The 21,204-nt window shown below is 39.2% G+C and overlaps 1 protein-coding gene across 8 annotated transcripts in view; it reads right to left on the reverse strand.

Moving 5' to 3' along the window:
* Positions 1–11,315: 11,315 nt before the first annotated feature.
* Positions 11,316–21,204, reverse strand: part of LOC696885 (E3 ubiquitin-protein ligase Itchy homolog) — a 175,680-nt gene continuing 165,791 nt past the window's right edge. For 6 of the 8 annotated variants that reach the window (XM_078004975.1, XM_078004974.1, XM_078004972.1 and 3 more), the window contains 2 exons: positions 13,915–14,006; positions 11,316–11,801 (listed from right to left, as the gene is read on the reverse strand). In XM_078004975.1, coding sequence (XP_077861101.1) covers positions 11,787–11,801; positions 13,915–14,006 — 107 coding nt within the window. In that variant the 3' untranslated portion in view covers positions 11,316–11,786. The remainder of the gene's footprint in view (positions 11,802–13,914; positions 14,007–21,204) is intronic. The other 2 variants (XM_078004978.1, XM_078004977.1) reach the window with 1 other exon arrangement.

Here is a 21,204-nt window from a genome sequence, read left to right on the forward strand (position 1 = left end):
ACCTATGCTTTTTCTTGTTTGGTCATTCCTTTTCAGTTTCCAGAGCACCTGGTTACTGGCAGTTGCCTGGTTTTGAATGACTTCTTCATTTATACATCTGGAATTTGAGGTTCCCTCTTTCTTAAATGTCTACCTGGCTTCCAGCTCACTGCTTTCTCAGATCTTCATTCTTTTGTTGCTTTCACAGATAATTCTATCACCTGGCTTTCAGAACAAGGCCATTCCTGCTCTAGTACGCTGACCTGCTTAAAGTCACATTTTGCCCAGAGTCTAGCCCATCCTCACACCTAACGTCTATCCAGACTCTTATCCAGGCCTGGATTTCACAGGCCCAGTGCCCACACAACATGCACAACCAGTGGCCATCTGTGTCTGCAGGGTGACATTAGTCTTTTCCACTTCTATCAATAGTCTGATTAGTCAACAAGGTTCTAAGACATTTCCAACCCCATATGTCTTATACAGTAATTTGTTCTACTTTCATAGTTACTCTGCTTAGTATTATTTATATCTTGTCAATTAGTGTGTTTATCATCACTTCTCTGATAAAATAGAAATGTATCTCCATGAATAGAATATGCTTACAAGGTATTAATTTAAAGAATTGTTTTTAAATTTGTTTTCAACTCTCTATGACATATATTCCATTAAAATTTTCTGATGCCATACTTGTTCCTCTTCCTAAAAATAAACCATCAACTTGGAATGAGACCATAATCCAACTGCCTTGGACTGTTACTTACAAGATTATGAGCACTAAATGGAATAAATCTTATTGGACAAATTCAAATGGTTAAATAAAATCAATTAATTACATTAAAACATTGATTTAAATGGGAAAAAAATAGCTTTAAAAAGTATTCAAATCAGCGTCTGCACTTAGAACTTGACTAAAATGTCAAGGTTTTCTAGGAAGAACTTGAAAATTATTTTCCTAAGCCCACACCTTTCTGTGTTCAATGTCATTGGTGTGCAATGAAGAACTCCTGTTGGGCATTACTAGTTAGAAGCAGATAGGAAGCCAGTGCACATATACTATCCTCCCGCTTCTAAGACATGTTTCCATTTTGCTAACAAGGAGATCAAACCACAAGATCTGAATCCAAGTGGAGGAAGGGGGATGAGTCTCGAATTCTCTGACTGTTCAACTTTTCGGAATCAGGAGGCTTTGGGGTGTGTACCAAAGATCTTAAGGGGCTTGGATAAGATCATCAAATCACTGGAATGCACTCTATACTAAACTCAACTTTGAAATCAAAGTTCTTGGAACTGCATTAAATAGGTATACCTTCAAACCTACTGTATACAAACACATATAATTGAGTAAGTACTAGTTTTGTTCAGGCAATAGCAGAATAGATTGGTAGAGTGATTTTACTGAGTTAGCACATAGCTTACTAAAGTCTGGTTCCTGACACATAACCAGCAATGTCACCATCTCCAGGGCCTAGTGTGATCAAGGAGCTAAAACCGCAAGTTTCTGAAACCAATCAAGAGTCAAAGATCTTTGAGATCTAGCAGGAGGTAAATTTGTCCTTGGGCACTATTGAATCAAGCTGAAGAAGGACCCCAGGGGATATGTTTATCACTATTACAGTGCTCTTTTAACATGGAGCCCCCTGACCCAAGAGACCGGCAGGATGGAGCTCTAGAAAATCATATGGTCTTCCTGGCCAGGAAAGTAATCTTTGTCCCATTATCTAACATCAACGGCACCATATTCACCACGTAGTAGTGACTGGTATACAAAAGAGGCTTTTCTTTGTGTTGGGGAAAAAAAATCTGCTTTTTTCCCCCTGTTCAAATGTGTGGGATTTTATAGCACAGTGCTAGACCAGCTCAATACCTGATTGAAATAACCCAAGAGGAGGATACAGAGTGAAGGCTGAATTCAGAATGCTCTGTGAAAGTACATCTGTTTTATATGAGACACACAATCTGTCTCATTCCAACCTGCATTTCTGGGTCACTTGAGACATTTAAACTGCACTTATAATTAACAGCTATTTTTAAACAGTGAAAAAATAGAGCACTGGTAAGGTACAAAAGCATTAAAATTGCCCCAGTTTCGCTTTTCAATAGGACACACCACCGCAATATGCTTCAAGATCAAAGAGAGCTCAGAAAAAGAGAGAGAGAGAGAGAAAGAGAGAGACAGGCCGATCAGTGGGGATAAATTGTTCCCATTATGATGGTGTAAGAATAGGGTTCTTTCAATTGAAACAATTTAATAACCACATTCATTACATTGGTGTCCACTTGGTTTTATCTGAGCAGTTTTTGCATAACTGGGGAACAAGTTCAATTGAGCTTATTCTCTAGAAATTAAGATGTGCAGCGTTTGACATTCAGAAATTAGGCACTAATAGTCGACAAAGCAGTTGTCTTGAGATTCCCCCTGGATGTAGTGAGATCTGCGTACCACTAATTATGTCAAATATAAATGCATTCTCTAAAAGCCCTGCCCAAAATTTTCGTGAGCTCATTTCAAGATGGTTAAGGTTACATTAGGGTGATGATGGAATATCAGAGTCTCTTCTTTGGAACATGTTTATAGAATCACTTTGCAAAGCATCACTTACATAGGTATAGCGACGCCATCTGTAAACTTGTTTTTCCCTCAGCTCTCACCAGAGGAAATCTTTTGGAGCACTCTTCTAATATTCTGTGAGATCAAATAGAATCATGACAAATACTGGAACTGCCAATTTGACAAATAACAAGGGGATCATTCATTCAAAGGGGAAAAAAGTCACTAATTTCCCAGGATTGACCTCAGTTATGGATATCTACGTACTAGAAAAAGTGTGGTATTTTCTGCCAAGCAGCTTTCCTGAGAATGGTTACATTTGCTGGTTCTCAACTGCACTATGGAGCATAATGTGTCATTTGAAGAGTAGTTTATCCTAAAGTGCTATTTTAAAAAGGTATTAGGAATGAAGCTGTAGAAATGCATATAGAAGAAGAAAAGCCAGGGTTTACATATGATGTATTAGATATACACAATCCATTCCTGTCTGCTTCTCTCTCTAGGAACTAAATCATGTACAGGAACATTTAAGAGACATTTCCCAGTGTACACTAAATCCTTGTTTGTTTTCTTATTGCTGCCAAACAAGTGGAGAGTAAAGAATTGTTGAAATATAGGTTGGGTGGCAACTTCATAATAGCGGCATTTCTTCTTTCCTTCTTTTCTCCAGAAGACAAAGTATAAAAACTGAGAAGTTACCCTTACTTCTACAAAAGCTTTTAAATAATGGTTTTTTCCAGGAGCAACTGCACTTCTCTCACTAGACCATTTCCCCAGATGGGATTTGCAATATAAAACCACCATAGATTGGCTTATTGAGGAAAGGAGATAGACTTGTACAAATCACTAGAAAGATAAATAAGCTATAGAGATCAATAAATAAAAGCCAGGCAGAAAAAAAAAAAATCAAACTCCGGCATTCTAGACCAATTAAGATGTTATTTACTGCCCATGTGATTGTAACTTCGATGCTCTCCTTCCTCGTTTTCACACCATAGGCATTTGTTTTGCTGAGAGAAAGATATATAACTGATGTGTAAATAGAAAATGATATAGATAGATTTTATGTCCCATAAAACTGTTAATCTGTGCTCCACATTAAATATAAAGTACATTTTTTATTTAGACACTGCACTGGTATAATTAAAATAAAATATGCTGGCTTTATTTTTTCAGTAAGTCATTTCCAACCATAGAGATCAAATAACAGTGCAACAGCAGCATGAAATGTGGTTATAATAGCCTGGGACCACATTTCCTGAAACTAAAACATGGGAGATAATAGTGTGAAGGTACAAATTAAATGCAAATAAAACAGATTCTCTATTGTTGCTAATCCCTGGATTGGGTTTCAGTGGGGAAATTTAGCTGTAATGTTTAACTTCTTTGTACAGCAATCATTGACATGTTATCAGTTGCATTTTGAGATCATTGATGGAAACTCTCAACAAAGAATTTAGACTACCTTTCCACCTTTCAGGAGGAAAATGGAAGTGCCCTGGGGCAAATCAAATAAAAATATACTGCCCAGACTGCCTCCAGGACACTTATGGCAGTTGGCAAACACTGATTGACTTGTTTCATAATCGATATACATTTTTGTGGCAACCTCTTTTCATTTGCCCAGCAGAAGCTTTTTTATTTCAGAGGTGTGTCAGCATGGCTTAGCAAGTACCCATTTTTGAGGGTGACTGCTCTGAAAACATCTCAAATTTTAACACAAGGGGACTTTACAGTAGGCTTGTGTTACAATTTCTGGTTTTCCTATGCTGTAATAAGCCTACATGCCACGGCAATAAAGAATGGCTGGTAAAATACAGATGTTTTTAACAATTGAAAAATATGATTTAAAGTGAACTTAGCAAAATCACTTTTGCTCTCAGCCCAGTTTCACAAGGACCTTGCTACTAGTGTTTAAAATGGTCATTGAGCAATTTGTTTCTTGGAATTTCCAAGTGCACTGACATGAGTAGTCATGCTGATGAGACATGGCCCTTTTCTAGACAAGAAACTAACTCATGTTTTAGGGCTCTCTGATAAACAATCTCTTTCTAGTCTTTCATAAAATGGCATTTGTCTTGTAACTCCATAACTTGCAGCTCTCGACTTTCAGGAAAGTTCTGGCCATGTTACACTCTGTCTTTTACATTCTGTAACTACAAATGGCAATAATAGTGCATGCAAAGAAAATAAGTAAGTTTCCTCCTCACTTCCAAAAATTGTCAGGGACTGTCAGAAAGTTCCATAGTCCCTTCCTCACCTGGAAGCCTTATGGGTCTCGAAGAAGAATCAGGAGCCACATTTACACATTTAATCAAAAACGAGGAGCACAGAGGGGTGCCCAAGATGACGCATTGGGGTAAAATCAGGAGGTGTTGATCAAAAATGTTTCAATGATTGCAACTTGAATCTCTTTGGTATTGTACTTAAATTTTTCCTAATACTCCAGCACTCAGAATTAGGGCAGATGGAATGTATTCATTTCCTATGACTTCCATAGCAAATTACCACAAATTTAGTGGCTTAAAACAACACAAATTTATTTTCCTACAGGTCTGTGGGTCAGAGTTCTTACTGGGCTAAACTGAGTGGTAAAAACCATTAGATTAGATCTTTTATTCATTTATACACTAAAAAGAAAGTAAGCTTTACTAGCAGTAAAAATATAGAGCTTAATGGTAGTATAACTTAGAAGAAAAGGTACATATTTGGAGGTGCATACTCTAAATTTTTTAAGCAATTTTGTGCATAATTTTTATAGTTTGAAGACAATTGGCTTGGTGACTGCTATTAATCCTCCAAATATTGGTATAGAAGAGAATTTTCAGAGACTCTGAGTGGTAAACAGACTAATGGTCCCCCCAAAATGTTCATGTTCTATTCTCCAGTGAATATGATATCTGGCACAGCAAAAGGGACTTTACAGATGTAATTTAGGGCATGGACCTTGAGATGGGGTGATTATCCTGGATTTTTTTCAGGTGGTCTCAGTCTAACTACATGAGTCCTTAAAAGCAAAAAAAACATTTTCCAGTTGGACTCAGAGAGTAACAGATGTGATGATAGAAGAGGGTCAGACACATGCCATGTGAGAAGAATTTGACCTGCCATTGTTAGTTTTGAAGATGGAGGAAGGGGCCACAAGCCAAGGAAGGCAGGTGGCCTCTAGAAGCTAGGAAAGACAAGGAAACGGCTTCTGCCCTGGAGCCTCCAGAAGGAATGCAGCTCTGTTGACAAGTGATTTAGCCCAGTGAGAACTCTGACCTACAGAACTGTAGGAAAATAAATTTGTGTTGTTTTAAGCCACTAAATTTGTGGTAATTTGCTATGGAAGCCATAGGAAATGAATACATTCCATCTGCCCTAATTCTGAGTGCTGGAGTATTAGGAAAAATTTAAGTACAATACCAAAGAGATTCAAGTTGCAATCATTGAAACATTTTTGATCAACACCTCTTGATTTCACATCATTAGAGGAACAAATAGCAGCAAATATATGACATAGGTTGACTATATTGTATTTACAAAATTGGAAATAGAATAGGAACAAGCTCTTTGCTCAAGAAGAGGTGAGAGTTTACAGACATGATCTTTACCCGTTACCTGAACATTATTTGCAATGCCAGCAAATATTTTTAAAAAGAGTAAAAAATCTGAACTTGGGATATGTTGCATTTGCCCCAAATCTAAGGCACTTAGAGAATTTTAAAACTCATTCCTCAACATCCGAACTTCAGAAGGTAAAATTTCCAGGAATGACAGTATCGTGCTGGAAACATTAATGTGCCAGCATGAAATAATAGCATTCTGTAGGAGGTAATAAAGGTATGAATTATGTCAAATTGTATTTGGTTCATAGATGTTACTATGCTTCTTATGGGCAGATACAGCTAACAGGCACAAGAACACCTGCCCATCTCCCTCAAAAAATTAAAGTCGTGTGCACAAACATCCATCTGAGAAATTAGAGGACTGTTTGTGGCAAAATGAAAATGTGCAGTGTTTTAGACATACCGCCTAATATCTCTTGTTACAGCAGAACATATATTTTCTCCTGGTCCTCATAGAAAGAACCATTAAGTAAGTGGTGGTTTCTACTCCTGTTAGGTAATAGAATATGCTAAATGAACTTGCTGTTATGCTATATAGCACCACCATTACGGACTCTAGTCATTAATTGGTTTGGGGTCATTGGCCATCTCAGTTAATGTGAGGAATCAATTCTTCTTTAAGTAAAATGTACAATGGCATCTCCTATTGAAATGGGCCAGTTTCAAATGATAGGCATCATTATGCATGTATCAATGTACACGTGTACGGGTTTTCCTGCATTTATTTATTTAGGGTAAGAAAACAGTTCATTTTGTAAAGTTTAAAGAAAGTATTTACAGGTGCCATCATGTACCAAAGTTTTTGAAAAGTTTGAGAAAAATGTGGCACAAGGAAAACGCAGAACTCTAGGAGCCTCATTGTGATTTAACCCTTTTGGAGCCAAAGCACTAACAGAGGAAAAAGCCGCCTTTCTCTTCTTTCCTCCACTCTGCAGATGCATATAGATGACACCACAAACAGAACCATCGCTCCTGCTACAACCTCTATAATAATGTGCTCAGTTCATCTACACAACGTAGAGTCATCCTCTCCAAAAGTAATTCACTTCTTTAAAAACTGGAAGGAAAATAAATATGGTGCAGTAAAATTGTTGAGTAGAGGAATCTATCTGGACATTTCACAAAACATTTCATTATGCTGACAATTCCCAGAAGTACTCTCAAGAGTGCTTTAAGCTGAGGATTACTGCGCTGGAGCTGATGGACTTTTTTTGTAGCCCCTTTAAAAGGCAGTGAACCGTTTTTCTATTTTATTTAAATAATGCCCCTTAAAATGGATTTTTAGAGGTATAATAACTCCTTAAGAGTCAGTTATGCTAAACAGTTTCTCTTGATAGAAATGTTGTAAAACTCGTTAACTGCACAATTTCAGATGCCGGCTTGGTGAACACTAACTGACATGTGAATGACCAGAGTTTGTAAAATAAATTGCAATAGTTGTTGTATCACACAGCTAGCACTGCACAAGCTGGAGGCCACGAGGGGCTCCAACCTGACAGAAAATTACTTCAAGATGAATGAAAAGTGCTTGTTTCTCTTTATTAGTTTTTAGAGAACAATGAAAATGTGGAATTGTTTACAGAGGGCTGATTAAATGTGGTCAGTGGGGCCACGTCCCTACCGCTAACTGTTAGCCTCCCCCTCCTTTCGGCCCCCAACCTACACACTCACACACCACACCACTGCAAGCACCCCTCCTCACCCCACCCCCACCCTCAGCCCCCTGCCACATGCATCTTCTTATGGGCTATTATGGCTGCACATCTGTGTGTGAAATGTGCTCATTCTGACATTCCACTGCTGCTCGGCGCTGCAGACGCCTTTGTTAGGTAAAACACTGTTGTCAAGCCTAACAAGCAGGTCATGCAATTTGCTGGACACTGTGGCAGAGAATAGCCCACGATGGATTGCTTCGGCCTCAGACAATGATCAGTTCCATGTTGGAGTACATACATATTTCTTTCATTGTGCAGCACTACAAAAAGTCATGACATTTTGGGGTTTTTTTAAGGCTTTGATTTTTTTTAAAAAGTAGGTTCCTTGTGTTAGACTACCCCAGAATAGCCTGTTTGTGGTATTTACTTAAGATAACTACTGTCTTATGGCTAAAGGAAAAAGGCATGAAGTGCTTTAATTGGTCATTTGTGGCTTAATTCCATTTATGTTTGACCAAAAAGCACAGCAGAGGAAAGGCACTAGCTACCACCTTAATACTTAAAGTGGTGTTCAAAACCAGGGTATTTAGGAGGGTGTTGTGGAGAAGGATTCTCACTATATATTTCCACAAAGTAAACAGCCCTTGATTGGAAAGAAATATGATAACTCATTAATAAGTGTATGTCAAGCACAGAGAAAACAGTCTTTTTACCAGACCAAGCTAAATGAATTAGATCCAAAAAATGTTTTGGTAAACGAAAAAAAATTAAGGAAAAGCAAATCACTACCATTCAGCTCAACAAATAGCCTTCCACGGCCCACAACCTACCTCACTCCTAACCTCTCCCTTATACACACACACACGCTGGGAAAAGCAGCAGTGACAGGGAGCAGTTCAAATGCTATTTGTGGCATCCTAACATAATACATAGCCCACACCCCAAATGTGCAAGCAGGATTCTCTCCCGCTCTGTGCAGAATATGCATTCTGAGCCTATTATGTGTATAAACAATGGCATATGTAATTACCTTTCTAGGGTGGCAATTATTCCTCAGAATCAACAACCAGAGTTAAAGCATGTTCCCCCAAAAGACATTTGGGGATCAATTCTGGGTCAATTACGTCAGGCTTTGATTTATCACATGCTGTCAGACCATGTTAAAAAAAGTAAGTTGAAAAAAAAAAAAGCTGTATGAAGTAAAGGACAGTGGTTTGACTCAAATTGGTTTGTTTCCAACTTTGCTTTCTCCCAATTGCTCTGCCCTTCCTCCATTCTCAAAACAACTGTGATTTGCTGGGTTTTAGCTGTTAAGACAGTTTGCTGTTCAGGAATATTAAATGCAGTAAATCTGGACTATGTCCAGATTCGATCTACCCTACACACACACACACACACACACACACACACACACACACACACACCAGGCACTGGGACTTTCTCCTAGGATATGGCACAGTGTAGGGGTGAATAGTTCAGGCTTTGGAGTCTAAGAGGCCTGGATTTGGAGTCCCACAACTTAAGCAAGATAACATACCTCTACAGCGCATAGTGCCTACTTCAAATGGTTATTGTGAGGATTAAAGGAGATAATTAAGAGAATATGTGTAAAGTAGCTCAGTGCCTGACACACCATGAGTACCCTGTGAATAGAGAGTTGCTAATCTACTGACAGATGGGGCAGCACATGACAAGTGGAGCAGCCCCTCCGAAAGCCCTGTCCATGCAGAGAGAGTGGGGCAGGGCCCAGGGCAGCAGAGTGGATGTTGGTACAAGTAACAGGGCTGAACTGGCAAATCCAAGATACCAAGTAAGAGGCCCAGGGGACTAGACTGTATAAAAATATCCAGTTTATTTGGATCAATTCTAAGTAGATTGATTGTAAGCTACCAACCCCTAAGTAGCACCAATAAAGGTGCTATTCCATTAGCAAGACTATACTAGGCACCAGGAATACAGAGATGTACCCTCCAAGAAATCTTCCAGAACAGGAAATAAATATCTACAGTTTAGTATAACACAAGTGAATAACTAAGACTTCCTGGAAGATACTTCACGCAAACTAAAAGTGGCATAACCAATACCCAGTATCACGGCCAGGAGTTTGGGAGTGGGGCTCTTCAGCCTGTTACGGACAAATCATATCACTAAAGTTACCCGTCCGATTAGAGCTATTCCTTACCGAGGAACAAATAATATTGTTTTAGAAATTAAATTAAAAGGGATCATATGAGAATTCTCATCACATTATTTATGGAGCAATATAATGCCTCATTCAAAGAACACTTTAAATCCAGTTTATACAGAGCAACATTGTTTATTTAATAAGATGGAAATAGCACTTCCACAATGCATTTCTCAGACAGCACACAGTGCTATTGGCAGTATGTATTGGCAGCTTAATTAAGAAGTCTGTTAATGATGTTTTTAAAAAAAACGGACACATTTTCAATTCAGATGGACACTCCTGAAGACAAGACATGTCTATTGTTGGCTCATACATACTAAAATGTGTCACAGACACTACATAAAATGTCTGGTGTCTACAGTTATATCAGTGTCTTTACACTGGGAAAATCATGACACACTTATTCTCAAGTCAGAAATAAATTTTTGGAAAAATTAGACAGTCATCTAACTTATGGAACACAAAGGACAATGAATACTGAAATAATTACTTAGCCAAATTTTCATACAGCCATTGCCCAGATGGGTTTTGTTCCATCCCTATCCTATCTTGGGTCTCTGAGTACCACCACCCACATTTGATCCAAACCTTCCTCTTCTTCATGCTAGTAACTCACTCAGAATGGCAGGCCCCTAGGGCAGGGGTCCACAAGGTGCAGACTGGTACCAGTCTGGGGTCCACAAGCTGCAGACTGGTACCAGTCTGTGGGGGTCCATGGCCTATTAGGAACCAGGCCGCACAGCAAGAGGTGAGCAGTGGGCCAGTAAGCATTGCCACCTGAGCTCTGCCTCCTGTCAGATCAGCGGCAGCCTTAGATTCTCATAGCAGTGCAAACCCTACTGTGAACTGCGCATGTGAGGGATCTAGGCTGCACAGTCCTTATGAGAGCCTAACTAATGTCTGATGATCTGAGGTGGAACAGTTTCATCCCGAAACCATCCCCACACTGTCCACGGAAACATTGTCTTCCAGGAAACTGGTCCCTGGTGCCAAGAAGGTTGGGGACCACTGCCCTAGGGCAGGGAAGGTAGTGGACTGTAGAGACAACAGGTATAATTCACCTTCCCACTCCCCAAGAAATCCACAAACAATATATTTTTACAACAGACAATCTATACCTAAGGGGAAAAAAACAGAATTTAATGCATATTAACTCAAACTACCATGTATTAATATCTCTAAAGTCTACTAAATATTTATGGAATCAATAAAATGGATCCTATCAGAAGTCCAACAACAACAACAAAAAGGATTAAAACGTACCGAGTTGCCATGTTAGGAGTTTTTTGGGTTTTGTTTTGTTTTTTATTAAAGAGACTTAAAACACAGAATATACTTTTCCATTTATTTATTTATTTTCTTGGGGATACACCTAATTAACAGCAGAAGAAAAACAATGTACCCTGAAACTAACTGTAAATTTACTGAAGGCAGGCTTTGTCTCCCTCATTTTCTTCCCCTATTTTGTGCAGTGGTTCACACATAGTAAGTACTCAATTAAGTTGAAAAGCAATGCATATTTCAATTCACATTAATTTGGAGGGGTTGGACTGATTTAAGGAGCAGCTGAGATGAAAAGGCTAGCTTCGATCTTTTCTGATTTCTGGCTAGCGAGGCACACCATCTTGAAAACTTCCTCTGCTGAACCTTGCGTAACTGCTGTCCACTGTGGCATTCTTAATGTCTTGATTTGTTTTCATTTTTGCTGAAGGTAACGAGATGGTTCTCCAGTGGTTATCTTTCCAACAAGAAAATGTGCAGGGTGATTTGAAGCTGGTACTCAGTGGCTATCTGTCCCAGTCCTAGAGGCAGTGTATCTGTGGACAAATTGAAACCAATTATTAATCTAGGCCTTTCTAAGAACACTTTTCAGAAGTACAAAGGTTAGCCTTTCACTGATCACTAAAATGTTATTTCATTCAACATTTCAAAAATACAACCAGGATCTCTTATGGTGGTTGTCTAAAGCTTTATCTCCCTACTTTAAATAATGACTTTGAAATCCATCTCACCCCCAGGCACAGATCCAAGCCTGAGGAAATCAGAAATATCACATACCTGCATATTTGGAAAAGAAAGTTTCCCTACCAGGTAAGAATTCTGCATTTTCATTCCTTGCCTTTATAAGCAGGAAAAGCTCCATTCGCGTTCCCTACCCCTTTGTGAATAGTAAAGTCCCTGCCTGTGCCCCATCCTGTGGCACCATATGGATGGCTGGGAAACAACAGTTGCAGATAGAGAAGCGTGCTGTGAAGCAATCGGACAGGCAGAAGCACATTTTCTTCAGCAAAGACTCTGAACTAGCCAGGTGAGTCAAAGACAGAGGCACACACAAACACTTCAAACATCAGCTAGGTAGCAAAGACCTCATGAGGGCCGCATGGAAGGATCCAGTCACACCTTGTGTATTAGTTACACCATCATGGACCAGAAAAGACAGGCATCTTTACAAGAAACATTTTCACTCATTCACATGCTCAAGGGCTGCTGTCTCTCTGAACTGTCTTACTGCAGACCCTGCCTCCACCACCCATCCTTACTCAGGTCCTCTTCTCCTCAGCCTGGAATAAGATGGCCTAGGTCTCCTCTGCCATAGTCTCAACTCCTTCCAAGCAATGCTATCTCCTCTGGTCCTCCACCTCAGCCATTCATTCCAGGCTCCCTCTGAGCTTGGGCCCCTGACGTCTCCACTTAAAAGACTCAGCACTACTGTGACCTTCAACCCATCCTCATCAGAGCAGGCCATAGAGAAAAACTGCAGCCCAGAAGATGGTGAGACTGGAATTCTCTATTTGATCACGAATGCATTCAGTTGCACTGACTTTACTCTACATTGCTTCTTCATTTCTCCCTGTTTTCCTACCTCCAAACATGTTGGCTCAATCCTCAGAGCTGGGGTCTGCCCTGACTGGATTTTCTGTTTCCTACAATGCCTTATGCCTTGCCCTGAACCTATATCTACTTGACTAGGGCCCTGATAAAACCCTTCCCTAGATTCCATTCCAGGCCCCCAGCTGTGGGCTGGGATCCAGCTGTGGGCTGGGATCCAGTTGTGATTAGATTGCCTCCTTCCATGATACCACCACTCGTAACTCTAAATATCACCTGTTATCTACAATTCTAGTGGCCCAAACCTCCTGCTAAATTAAATCTCCTCAGGTACCAACACCTTCCCTGAACCAATCCCCAAATCACCACATCCACTTGGTCACTAAGGATTGGACTGCTGGCTCATCCTAGTGAAACCAGGTTCCCAGTCCCTAATATACCTAATCTTGGCTTCCTCCTGTTCCCTGGAAACCTATGCTGCTGAGACCCTTCATAGGAACTTCCTCGCCTAGCCTAGACAAATTATAGCACTATGGTGTGTGTGTGTGTGTGTGTGTGTATACGTGTGTGTGTGTATATATATGACTGAATGATCATATGTACATGTGTGTATATATGTGTATATATGTATGTATATGTATATATAGATGTTTATATTTATATATTATATGTGTATATATGTATATATATAGACACATATATATACACACACACATACATATCATCATTCAGTCATTTATTAATGTATTCTTACCTCATTCCATTAAAAATGGCCTCTCCTATGGCCTAACCCCTGCCTGATTTTTGACATCTTCCACTTTCTTATTTCACTTTATTTCCTAGTCTCCAACATGAAGTTTCTGCTTCAAGCACACAGGTCTACTGACCTCTAAGCTCATTCTGAATCTTTGTTCACATCCTCTTTTCTGCCTTCTTAATTGGCTCCTTTTCATCCCTTGGCCTGGCACTTATGACACAATCTAAAAAGTCTTCCCCAAGAAACAAATCTACATGAATTTATCCCTTATCTGTATTCCTTCAGAATAATCAATATCACACAGTTTAGTACTTGATTTTCATTAAATGTTTGGAATACATTACCTTCCCCCAAAGACTGCTAGTCCTTTGGGAACTGGGATAAAGGTCATGTCTTGTACTTGTTATGCTTTCTCCAAAGTGCCTGGTGCTGATCTCTAGAAGGAAAAGGAGAGGAAAGTTCCATCCCATCTTCTCCTTACCCCTACCCAAGCCCATCCCCAAGGAGGAAAAGACACAAAGTGACTGAATCAAGTTACCCAACTCAGTTAAACTTTTGTAAGTGGGAGAAGTTTTCAGTATGCTGGGAGAAAAAGTTAAAGCTTTAACTTCTGTTGGCTCTCTCATCTCTTCGGGGTTCATCTCTTTAAGGTTCTCACTCTCTTTGGATTGCTTCTTTCTACTTCCACATTGCTGGTGTGATAAAACTGGACTGAAACTGCCTCTGAGCTGAGCTCATCAGAGACTGCATTAGGTTTGGGGTAGGACGGCCAGGGCCTAAGTAGGCTAAGAACATATGTGTATGTATTAAATACTTGAGGTGCAGCCTGTGCTCATCTCCTCCAAGTACCTGTGGCCACAGGAAACACATGAGCAAGGATCTGAATGCAATTAGAATCTAAGTGTCTTCTTAATAAAAACTTACTGATTTTTCTAAAGTAAATGTCTAAACTACATCAGAAGAGACCAAGAACTCTGAGAAACTTTGAAGTTCTGGGTCAGTGTTATTTATGATTCATATATTGAGTACATCTCTCATTCAAAACTTTAATTGTATTTTTATAAAGGCATTTCTCTAAGAACACACTTCTTACAACATAGATCTCTGAGTCTGAGATCTTTTTGAGTTAGGATGCAAGCACGACAAATCCTGGGGGTTTTGTAAGCCTTCCTGCCAAAGAAGTAAAAGCCAGTGGACTTTTACTATAAAATGTTTTACTGGCTCTTGCAGATGACCACAGTCTGCCATAGAATCATTTAATATTCATGATACTTCACATATTTTGAATATTTAAATATTACATATGCACACTACATACATATACACATAACCTTACTTGAAAAGAACTGCATAATTAATTTAAGCATACCCCAAAGTCCTATGATCTTTCATCACTTGGAAAAGACCGTGGTGAAAACTCCACTTTGAAACAATGTTTTTGTTAGCATGTGACTCAGAATAAGAACTGTCCCCTAATACCCACTGTCCACTGCTTTTTATTGATAGAATCCTTGAATTTTAAGGGATGAATGGCCACAAAAACTATATTTTCAGGCCCTCCTGGTAGCTAGGTATGGTTGATGGGATGTGAGTAGAAACTAGGAATATCTTTGATTTAAACCCTTAGTACTAATATATGTGGCTCAGTCACTTCTGTGGCTGAGGTGAGAACATGCTTGTAGAAGAGAAGTCTGTGGCTTGTGAGTGTGCATGGCCAGCAGTCTCCGATCTGTGTAGGTATTAATGTGTCAGGGCTGAGTGTTCCAGGATTTCTCTAGAGGCTGGCATGGGCTCCTGAACCAGTTGTCATTTCTGTCTTGCCAGTATATCAGGGTTGGAGAAGTCCAAGCCTTAGGACCCAGTTTCCTTTCTACCTGGTGTTTTCCTGCCAGAATACCATGGGCTGTAACTTGCCTTGAGTTGGAAGCAGTTTGCATAGAAATTTATTCATCCTTTTAACTTATGTAAGGTTTTTTTATACACAATTCCCAATTATTTAAGCAATGACAACAAATTTTGGTTTTCTTTTGTTATGTGAGAACATTAGGCCCCAGCAACATGCTACTGTGTAAGGAAAAATAAACTGTTGCAGTTAAAAACAACAGAAAAAATCTTAAGAGTACCACCTCCAAGAAGTGCCCTTAAAGAGAACACTTATGCATCTTCGGACATATTAATGAGGCCAATATCCAGGGGCAGCAGAGGTATCAGATAGAAGTGTACATCTCCCTGACCCAGCAGTCTAAACATAAGCGATCCAGCACTGCTACACCAGCCATGCTGTGTCAAGGAGCTCCTTCTTTCTCGTTTAAGCCACTATACTTTGGTACCTCTCAACAAGAATATAGGTTAGGTTGCTGTAACAAATACAGCTCTGCCACTTTATAGCTGACCTATCTTAGACAAATTACTTAAACTCTGTATTATTTTATCTGTATCTACTTCACAGAGTTGTTGTCAGCAACATTAGACTATGTCTTTTTTGGGGGATGTGGGCTGGGGGTCTCATATCCCTGGCTTCTAGCACAGTACCTGAATATAGTAAGCATTCAATAAGTACTACGCTATTATTGCTGATCTTACTCATACGCCAGATCTAAACAAATAATGCCAGACCTTAACAACTCACCATTCAGTATTTCCAATAAAGATCTGATATAATACAAGTAATCAACATGGTGTGCATTAGAATGATCACTTTCTGACCCAAATCTTAGAAAACATGGTTTGACAAAAGATATTTTCTGACTTGTGAATTTACTTTTATGAAAACTCTTATATGCAGAACCACTGATCATCAAATTAATGAACTGACTTAACTTTTTTAAATGGATCCACTTGAATTGGGCAGTCCTGGAAAGTCAAAGGCACACTGCCCCAAGAGTACTGGTTCTGTCCCTGCCAGTTATTATTGCAAGCTTCCACTGTTCATGCATATACTGCAGAAAAGCCTGATTTTTATAACACGTTTATGATTGTGAACTTGTAATAGTACAGAATCTCAAGAAGAATAATTCTGTTTTCTCAAAGGAAGATGGGCCCCTTTTTTGCTTCTACAAAAATAGCATGGATGAGAGTTTTCGGGAAAACACATTTCTCTTATTGAAGAGCACTTAATAAACACACACCTGACTGCTTTCATTTCACCACAAGTGGTGCCCATTTGCCAGTCATCAAAGTAATTCAGTCTGCTCTGCTGAAGTGATGGATTCTACAAACTGTGTAAGGCTGTCATTAAGGAGAGGATAGATTATAGTCTCTATGCAGGACATTACAGTACTTACATTTCTCACCCACATAGCTTATGAAACACAGGGGAAACAAGAAGATGAAAATAAAGTTAAACATGGACTTAATGCCTTTCTCTCCCAATGAATGGAATGAGCTGGTCACTAGTCCACACTTTTTACTACTTATATATAAAGTTCCATTTCCTTCTATTTAATATAAAAAGCTTTGATAAAGGACACAGACTATGCACAAAATTCATTACACAGTAATTTAAGTCTAACTTGCTTTTGTGCCTCTACTTTTAAAATAATATTCTTTCTTTTTTCACCCTATTTATACAGCCATTTTGCTTCTCTATAATTTTAACTTACCTACTTAAAATTCTCATATAGAACAGAGATTATATCTAGAGTAAAATTCATTAATTTGGGTGAACTGAAAAAGACAAGCCTGAATGAATGAAAAGTCTAAAGTATGGACAGTTATCAAAAACAGCATGATAACAGCAACAGCTGACATTTGAGAGTTTATTACATGAAAATCACTGGGCTTTTTACCTTACATTATCTCATTTAGTCCTCAAAACAGTCCTGGAGCAGGTATTATCATACCATTTTTACAAATTGGAAAACAGACTTTAAGAGATGTTAACTTTCCTAGGGCCACACAGCTACTAAGTGGTAGAACTCCTTCCAAAGTTGCAGTTGTCTGACTCCAAAGCTCGTGCTCTTTACAACCACACCAAACTGCTAGGATTTTTTCTTCAATCAATAATAATAATAATAAAAGTAATATCTCAGAGGAGGGTAACAAAACTCTAAAGTGCCAAGGAACCCTGGTTTAGTAAAAAAAAAAAAAAAAAAAAAAAAGGTATTTAAAATTAGCTCACCACTTATTTTAGGTAATATTTACCCGCCATGTATGAAGTAACTACTTCACACAAGGCATTTCTATACATTAAAACTGACCCTTACAACAACCTCCTAAAGTAGATAACTATCTCCATTTTACAGATGGAGGAAAATACTCAGTGAAGCTAAGGTCACATAGCTAGTAAGTGGCCTAGTCTTTGCACTATGCCACACTACTTCGTTATCTGTCTTATAAGGTCTTTCTCTAAAGTGCTGAAGAAGTCTGCTTTTTAAAGGAACAGTGCCATCCCCTGCAATTTTATTTATACTATTTATTAGCTCAGCAAAGTTTTAGTTCAGAGACAATGCAAAGGTAAACTTTAACCCAGGCCTTGACCTCATTTTCATAAATTCCAAATTTAGTAAGGTCCATGTTAATGGGTTTTACTGTATATGGAAAAGAGTTTAATAGTCACTTAGCACTGCTCTATCCATTAATAAATCTAAAAAGCCACACAAAGGTGAAGGAAGAACAGTGACCTCAAAACTAAAACAGATAAAGAGCACCTATAATTTGTACTCCAGCAAAAAAAAGTCAGAATATAAAACTGCCAATACATAACAAATTCAGTCTTACAAGTTTAAATGCTCATTCATCAATTAAAGAAAACTAACTTCATCAGATGCTCATATTAAGGAATATAGCCATAGCAATTCAGCAATCATAATTAAAAGTTCATTTCAAATCTCTTTGGTGTGCAGTGAAATGATCTAACAGTGAGGCTGCCTGGTTCTTTTCACAGTGTTGTGTAAATGTGCACAGTATGTGGTCATTCCTAGCTATTGAACATGTTCATCTTTGCTACTCATGCTGCACTTGTTTCTGATGCAGATATGCTTCTGTGTACACACTGAGTGGGAAACATGTACAAGATAAGACAGTGAATAAAGCACATGTCTGCAGCACTGTTCCCACCACGCCTATAGCCAGTTCCATAATATACAGGGGATTTTTTTTTTCCCCCTTGTAGGTCATCACCGTACTGAAAATATTCTAAATAAATCCTATAGGCTTCAGAGGCGGCCACCTGAAGCACTTAGAATCCCACAACTCTGTCAAGTTGCATCACGCTTTTTTTCTTTTCTTTTCTTTTCTTTTCTTTAGACCAGCTTGTGAAAGAGCTGCCACATGCCTCTCTGCAAGGGAAACAGCCTTGAGACATAAGCAAAGCAATCCAGGTAAAGGATAACCAACTATTCTTTAGCCTGATGCACTGTGGAATAGGTGGCAGAAGCAGATTTCAGGTCCCTTATAGTCTGGCCAGACTCTCAATAGGTCACCTACTTCCTGGTGACTGACAGCCAAGGCCTAAAGGGGGCCAGCTTGCCAAGGACTATCTTGAGGTTTGCAGTCTTGGTCACCCAGAGTGAACTAATCTCTCATAGCTATTCTCTATAAAGTATAAAAGAATAAACTTTCCATCTGTAATCCCAGCACTTTGGGAGGCCAAGGCAGGCAGATCACAAGGTCAGGAGATCAAAACCATCCTGACCAACATGGTGAAAACCCGTCTCTACTAAAAATACAAAAATTAGCTGGGTGTGGTGGCGCACACCTGTAGTCTCAGCTACTTGGGAGGCTGAGGCAGAGAATCGCTTGAACCCAGGAGGCAGAGGTTGCAGTGAGCCGAGATTGCACCACTGCAGTCCAGCCTGGCAAAAGAGCGAGACTTCGTCTCATAAAAATAAATAAATAAATAAATAAATAAAAACTTCCCTACTATATGAATGTAAATTTATCCAAATATCTGGGACTCCCATAATTTGCTAACCCCTTATCTGTGTTACCTGATTGGTTTGTCCACCAGGCTCAGCACAGTATTATGTTAGGATTCAGCCTTTCACTTTCACTTTCACTTCCAACTCCCTTGGCCACAGCATCATAATTGCTACCATTTCTTTTATAATCAATTTTGATTTCAAGTCACTGGAAAGCATTACTGAAAAATAATATGGAGTTTCACTCTCTGGACTATTCAATGTCATAGCAAGAAAAAAATCTTCCTGGGCGTGCTGGATAAACTGAGTACTCTCAGAATCCTTCCCAACCTATGAGTTCCTCATTATTAATCAAATACCTAGAAATACTACTTCTTGGAATCTATCTTACAGTAATAGCCACACAAGTTCACAAAAACAAAAACATTACCATGTTCACTACAGTGTTATTTGCAATAGCAAAAGCGTTAAGTGATCTAAATGGCCAACAGTTGAAGGATGATTAATTACGGACCATCCACACTCGAGAACACTGCACAGCCATTAAAAATAACATAGTATGCCTCTATTTACTGGCATGAAGCTATGTTCAGTGAAAAAAGGATAATGGACAAAATGTATAGAGTGATACCGTATTTGGAAAAAATACAACTGCGTATATACAGAAACATATGTGTACAAAGAGAAATTATATGAAAAAAATCTTAGAGATTTGTAAGTATAAACATGTAGTTATGTATATTTCTGCTATGTGATATTCAAGTAAAAACATTTCTACTGCTGGGCACAGTGGCGTGCACCTGCAGTCCCAGTTACTGAGGAGGCTGAGTCAGGAGAATCGCTTGAGCCCAGGAGTTTGAAGCTATAGTGTGCGAAGACAGTGCCTGTGAATAACCACTGCACTCCAGCCTAGGCAACATAGCTAGACTCTACCTTTAAAAAAGGTTTCTATTATATACTTATATAAATATATATTTGCATATGCATAGAAAAATCAGAAAGGATATACATTAATAGTGGTCACTTCTGGACAGTGAGTTTGGAAAGACAGAACTTTAAGTTTTTACTTGTACATATATGTGCTGAGGTTTCTAAAGGATTCTGCAAAATTGACACCCCTTTCCTTTCCTAGGTTCTGAGCAAATAAAGAAATAATACAGAAATAAAAACAGATGAGGGACCAGAATATAACCTTTATTACTGATTGAAGCCAAGGTGGAGGAGGTAGCTTAGTCTGAAATCCAAAACACACATGGCTAAGCTATAGAATTATATCATCTTGGGGCTGGGCATGGTGGCTCATGCCTGTAATCCCAGCAATTTGGGAGGCAGAAGTGAGTGGATCACTTGAGATCATGAGTTCAAGACCAGCCTGACCAACAGGTGAAACCCCGTCTCTACTAAAAATACGAAAATTAGCCAGGCATGGTGGTGCACACCCATAATCCCTGCTATTCCGAAGGCAGAGGCACAGATCACTTGAACCGAAGAGGCAGAGGTTGTAGTGAGCCGAGATTGCGCCACTGCACTCCAGCCTGGGCAACAGAATGAGACTACCTAAAAAATAATAATAATAATTATATCATCTTGGCAGGCCAGGACAGCAAAAGCTGGGGTGAGCCCCCAGCCTTTGGGAAAATGTGTGCTCTTGGTAGGCAGGCCCTTCTCCAGATAGAACGAGCATGGCAGTAAGCTGAGGTAGCCCACTTATTCAACCCATATTTACCAATTAGGTAAGCCACTCCCCTATAGAGTAGAGTGAGAAAGAGGGTC

The sequence above is a fragment of the Macaca mulatta genome, chromosome 6, assembly GCF_049350105.2.
Source record: "Macaca mulatta isolate MMU2019108-1 chromosome 6, T2T-MMU8v2.0, whole genome shotgun sequence".
NCBI lineage: Eukaryota > Metazoa > Chordata > Mammalia > Primates > Cercopithecidae > Macaca > Macaca mulatta.